Genomic DNA, 5,874 nt, shown 5'->3' on the forward strand with positions numbered 1-5,874 from the left:
ATTTAATGTTTACCTGTTAACAAGTGTAAACAATGTAATATTTACATAATTTAACATGAGCATTTTTTATGAAACATTTTCACCAATAAAAAAAATCGAAAAAAGCCGACTTTTTAGAAAATAATAGAATAATAATAAAAACAAATTTTTTCGTTACGTTATGCCCGTGTTTCTCGTATAAAATTGTCTTTTTTTAAAACAAAAATCATTAAAATTTCATCAAGATCTAGAATCTTTTGATAATTTTGGATTATGAAAATTTTTTTTTTGTTGCAAAAAAATGTATTTTCAAAAATTAAAAATGGAAAAAATTGTAAATTTAATTTTTAACTGTTAAAAAGAATAAAAAATGTAATACTTACATAATTTTTGATAAGAATTTAATAATTAAACATTTCCACCAATAAAAAAAATCGAAAAAACCCGACTTTTTCGAAAATAATAGAATAATAATAAAAACAAATTTTTTCGTTACGTTTTGCCCGTGTTTCTCGTATAAAATTGTATTTTTTAAAAACAAAAATCATTAAAATTTCATCAAGATTTAGAATCATTTGATAATTTTGGATTATTTAAATGTTTTTTTTTGTTGCAAAAAAATGTATTTTCAAAAATTAAAAATGGAAAAAATTGTAAATTTAATTTTTACCTGTTGACAAGTGTTAAAAATATAATACTCACATAATTTTACATGAGAATTTTTTAATTAAACATATCGACCAATAAAAAATCGAAAAAAGCCGACTTTTTCGAAACTAATATAATAATGAGCCAACAATTTTTCCTTACGTATTTTCAACAATTAAAAATGGAAAAATTTACATTTCATTTTTAACTGTTAACAAGTGTAAACAATGTAATACTTACATAATTTTACATGAGAATTTTCTAATTCAATATTTCCACTAATACAAAAAATCGAAAAAATCCGACTTTTTCGAAAATAATATAATAATAATGACAAATTTTTTCCTTACGTTATGTTCTTGTTTCTGGTATAAAATTGTTTTTTTTTTCAAAATCATTATGATTTGATCAAGATTTAGTATCTTTTAACAATTTTGGAATTTGTTAATATTTTTGGTTGCCAAAAAATATATTTTCAAAAATTAAAAATGGAAAAAATGGTAAATTTAATTTTTAACTGTTAAAAAGAATAAAAAATGTAATACTTACATGATTTTTGATAAGAATTTAATAATTAAACATTTCCACCAATAAAAAAAATCGAAAAAACCCGACTTTTCCAAAGTAATATAATAATAATAATAATCACAAATTTTTCCGTTACATTATGTTCGTGTTTCTCATGTAAAATTGTCTTTTTTTAAAACAAAAATCATTAAAATTTCATTAAGATTTAGAATCTTTTGACAATTTTGGATTATTTTAATGTTTTTTTTTTGTTCAAAAGAAAATGTATAATATAACAAAAAACGCGACTTTTTCGAAAATAATATGATAATTATACAACAATGTTTCCTTATGTATTTTCAACAATTAAAATGGAAAAATTGTACATTTAATTTTTAACTGTTAACAAGTGTAAACAATGTAATACTTACATAATTTTACATCAGAATTTTCTATTTGAATATTTCCACTAATACAAAAAATAGAAAAAAGCCGACTTTTTCGAAAATAATATAATAATAATGAAAATTTTTTTCCTTACGTTATGTTCTTGTTTCTGGTATAAAATTGCTTTGTTTTTTTAAATCATTATAATTTGATCAAGATTTAGTATCTTCAAACAATTTTGGAATTTGTTAATGTTTTTGGTTACCAAAAAATATATTTTCAAAAATTAAAAATGGAAAAATTGTAAATTTAATTTCTAACTGTTGACAAGTGTTAAAAATATAATACTTACATAATTTTACATGAGAATTTTTTAATTAAACATTTCCACCAATAAAAAAATCGAAAAAAGCGGACTTTTTCGAAAATAATATAATAATAATAAAACAATTTTTCGTAACGTTATATTCGTGTTTCTCGTATAAAATTGCTTTGTTTTTTTAAATCATTATAATTTGATCAAGATTTAGTATCTTTAAACAATTTTGGAATTTGTTAATATTTTTGGTTAACAAAAAATATATTTTCAAAAATTAAAAATGGAAAAATTGTAAATTTAATTTCTAACTGTTGACAAGTGTTAAAAATATAATACTTACATAATTTTACATGAGAATTTTTTAATTAAACATTTCCACCAATAAAAAAATCGAAAAAAGCCGACTTTTTCGAAAATATTATAATAATAATAAAACAATTTTTCGTAACGTTATGTTCGTGTTTCTCGTATAAAATTGTTTTTTTTTTTTAAATAAAAATCATTAAAATGTGATCAAGATTTAGAATCTTTTGACGATTTTGGAATTTGTTCATGTTCTTGGTCGAAAAAAGCTGACTTTTTCAAAACTAATATAATAATAATAAAAAAAATTTTCCTCAGTTTCTTATTTCTGGTATAAAATTTTTTAAAAAACAAAAATGCAACTGATACCATGAAAAAAATGTTGTTTTAATATTAATTTTATATTTTAATTTAAAAATTGCGTGATACAAGAAAAAATGTTTGTTTTCTAGTATAATAAAACTGAGATGTATTTCATAAAAATTAATCACACTTGGTCCAGCTTTTTTACAGTCAATCGTTAAAATATCTACAATAATTCATGATTTACAATAAAAATAAAATTATGCCTTAATTATCTTCCTTGCATACCTTATCTACAATTCTTTCTTTGTATATTATAATCTATGAATATTGCAATGTATAAAATACTTTCATAAAGATAAACTTTGTACACTAAATATTTCGCGTGTAAAGTTTTTTTTTTCTTTAATCGTTTCACTGATTATAAATCGGCAATAAAAATAATAAGTTAAATATAACTCTGTCTTAAAATAAGGATTAGTAACATTAGTGTCGAAGTGTAGTCTAAAAAATGTTAAATTGCTGCACAATTTAAATTGATAAAATAGAAATATTTAATAATGAATTACGCTCTGACTTCCAGCTTTCCAATCACATCGTGGACATTTTCGATGACACTGTAAATGTATGGACGTTCCATTGGATTCGATTTTAACATCGAAAGTATCAATTCTTTCATATCCTGAAAAAATTAAGAATATATAATAAATAAATTATGAGAATGTAAATATCTGCCACTGGAAGATGCAATTTTGCAAAAATTTGTCGGCAGTGAAAAAAAATCGACAAAGATTTGCGTAAATCTATGTTTGGGCGCCCCAAACTAAATATTTTACAAAAATGTATGATTAAATATATTACAATCTAACAAATGTTTGTTAAATTTCAACAGGGCGTCTACTCAATTCGTAGAAAAAAATTCTCTGGAAATTTAGAAAGGAAAACTTTTCTTGTTGGTAGAAAATTAAATGTTAAGGTTAAAAATTCAGATTTTTAAGTTAAAAATTCATATCTTCTATTAAAAAATTCTCTATTGTTGAAAAACAACAATCAATTTCTTTACAGACAAAAATAAAAAAAAACGATTTTTCAACAAAATACATAATTTCTCATCAAAGTACTTGAATTTTGAACTTAAAAATTACTTAACTGGGATACTCGAATTTTTAAATAAAAAGATTAATTTTCAAACAAGAAAATTTATTTTCTATAAAAAAGACGGGTTTTACAACAAAATATAGGAAATTTCAACTAACAAAGAGAAATTTTCAATCCATTATATGAATTTTGTACTAAAAAAGACCAATTTTCAAGAGAAATGGTGAACCAAATGGATTATACGATTTAAAAAAAGAAAAAAAAACAGATTTTTTCAACAAAATACATCATTTGTCATCCAAGTAGTTGAATTTTGAACAAAAAATGGCCCTTTTCAACAAAAATGAAAGTTACATTTCCAGTTAATAAATTTAATTTTCAAAAAACAAAAAAAAACAACTTTTAAAAACAAATCAATGAATATTCAACTAAAATGATAATTACATAACTGAGATACTCGAATTTTTAAATGAAAAGATTAATTTTCAATCAAGAAGATTGATTTGCTATAAAAAAAGAAGATTTTTACAACAAAAAATATGGAATTTTAACTAAAAAACTTAAATTTTCAATCCAATATATGAATTTTGCATTAAAAAGACCAATTTTCAAGAAAAATTGATGAATCAACTGGATTCTATGATTTTCAAAAAAAAAAAATAAATAAGATTTTTAAACTAACAAAAAAAAGGTTTTAAACTAAAATAATGAGTATTCCAGTGGAATAGTTGAATTTTAAACTAAAAAGATGAATTTTCAAATATAATGATGAATTTTAAAACAAAAAGATTGATTTTTGATAAAAAAAGACGGTTTTTACAACAAAATATATAAAATTTCTATAAAAAGAGGCAAATTTTCAATCCAATAGATGAATTTTGTACTAAAAAATACCAATTTTCAAGAAAAATGATGAATCAACTACATTCTATGATTATCAACTACATTCTAAGTTTTAAACTAAAATAATGAATATTTCAGTGGAATAGTTGAATTTTAAACCAAAAAGATGAATTATCAAATAAAAAGATGAATTTTAAAATAAGAAAATTGATTTCTTATAAAAAAAGGTTTTTACAATAAAATATATAAAATTTCAACTCAAAAATAAAAAAGATTAAAAAGATCAATTTTCAAAAAAAGACGAATCAACAGGATGATATGATTTAAAAAAAATGAATTTTGGACTAAAAAAATAAATTCTAAGCTAAAATAATAAAAATTCCAGTGGAATAGTTAAATTTTAAAATAAAAATATGAATTTTTAAATAAAATGATGAATATTTAACTGGGATACACTAATTTTTAAATACCAAGATTAATTTTCAAACAAGAAGAATGATTTTCTATAAAAAGACGCTTTTTACAGCAAAATATATGAAATTTCTACTAAAAAAGGCAAATTTTCAATTCAATATATTAATTTTGCAGTAAAAAAGACCAATTTTCAAGAAAAATGATGAATCAACTGGATTCTATGATTTGAAAAAAATGAATTTTGAACTTAAAAAATAGGTTTTAATGCAAAACTTGAAGCTCTTACGCGCGCCATGCGCGCGACCCACTAAATTACTTTTAATTATTCTATTTGGAAATTAAGTTCAAGAAAATACCACGATAATCATTTTTCCTCTCATCTGACCAAATGTTTCGGAAAATGTGAGTACTTCGAGCAAATTCGTATGTAGCTGCATCGTAACTAAACCTTAGTAAAAAACTGACCCTATTCGTTGAAAAATAGCTAAATTCTGAATTTTTTATGATAGTTCTTTCAATAATTAATAATTCTGGTAAATTTAACAAATAACTAAGAAAAGAGTAATCATAGAGACAATCGTAGTTATCTTGGTAAACAAATTTGAATAATGCCCCAACTCTTAATATGTTTATGAAAATTGTTTGAATGATTAATAATTATTATAAATGTACAAAGTAACGTGGAAAATGATCATCGAAAGACATTCTGAGTTCATTTCGTAAACAAATTATGCCTCTTCCTTGAAAAATAGCCAAGCTATAAATATGTTGACAAACATTTTTTAAATAATTAATAGTGGTAGATTTTCAAAACATCAGAGAAAAAAATCATTGGAAAGATATTCTTAGTTAATTATGGTAAAAAATGAAGCCTACGCGTAGAAAGAAAAGCAAATTCTTAATTTGTCAATTGAAATTCTTTAAATAATTAATAGTTCTTGTAAATTTGCAAAGCAACATAGAAAAGAGTCATCGAATGGACATTCCTAGTTGATTTCGAAAACAAATTCACTCGTAGGAAAAACGTCAAACTCTTAATTTTTCAATTGAAATTCTTTCAATAATTAATAGTT

At 21.8% G+C, this 5,874-nt stretch overlaps 1 protein-coding gene across 1 annotated transcript in view; it reads right to left on the minus strand.

The window, feature by feature from the left end:
• Positions 1–2,587: 2,587 nt before the first annotated feature.
• Positions 2,588–5,874, minus strand: part of LOC117167987 (serine/threonine-protein kinase 16) — a 29,521-nt gene continuing 26,234 nt past the window's right edge. Inside the window, exon 5 of the mRNA XM_033353286.1 lies at positions 2,588–3,128. Within this exon, the coding sequence (XP_033209177.1) occupies positions 3,012–3,128 (117 nt within the window). The 3' untranslated portion in view covers positions 2,588–3,011. The remainder of the gene's footprint in view (positions 3,129–5,874) is intronic.

Source organism: Belonocnema kinseyi, chromosome 1, assembly GCF_010883055.1.
Source record: "Belonocnema kinseyi isolate 2016_QV_RU_SX_M_011 chromosome 1, B_treatae_v1, whole genome shotgun sequence".
Lineage (NCBI taxonomy): Eukaryota > Metazoa > Arthropoda > Insecta > Hymenoptera > Cynipidae > Belonocnema > Belonocnema kinseyi.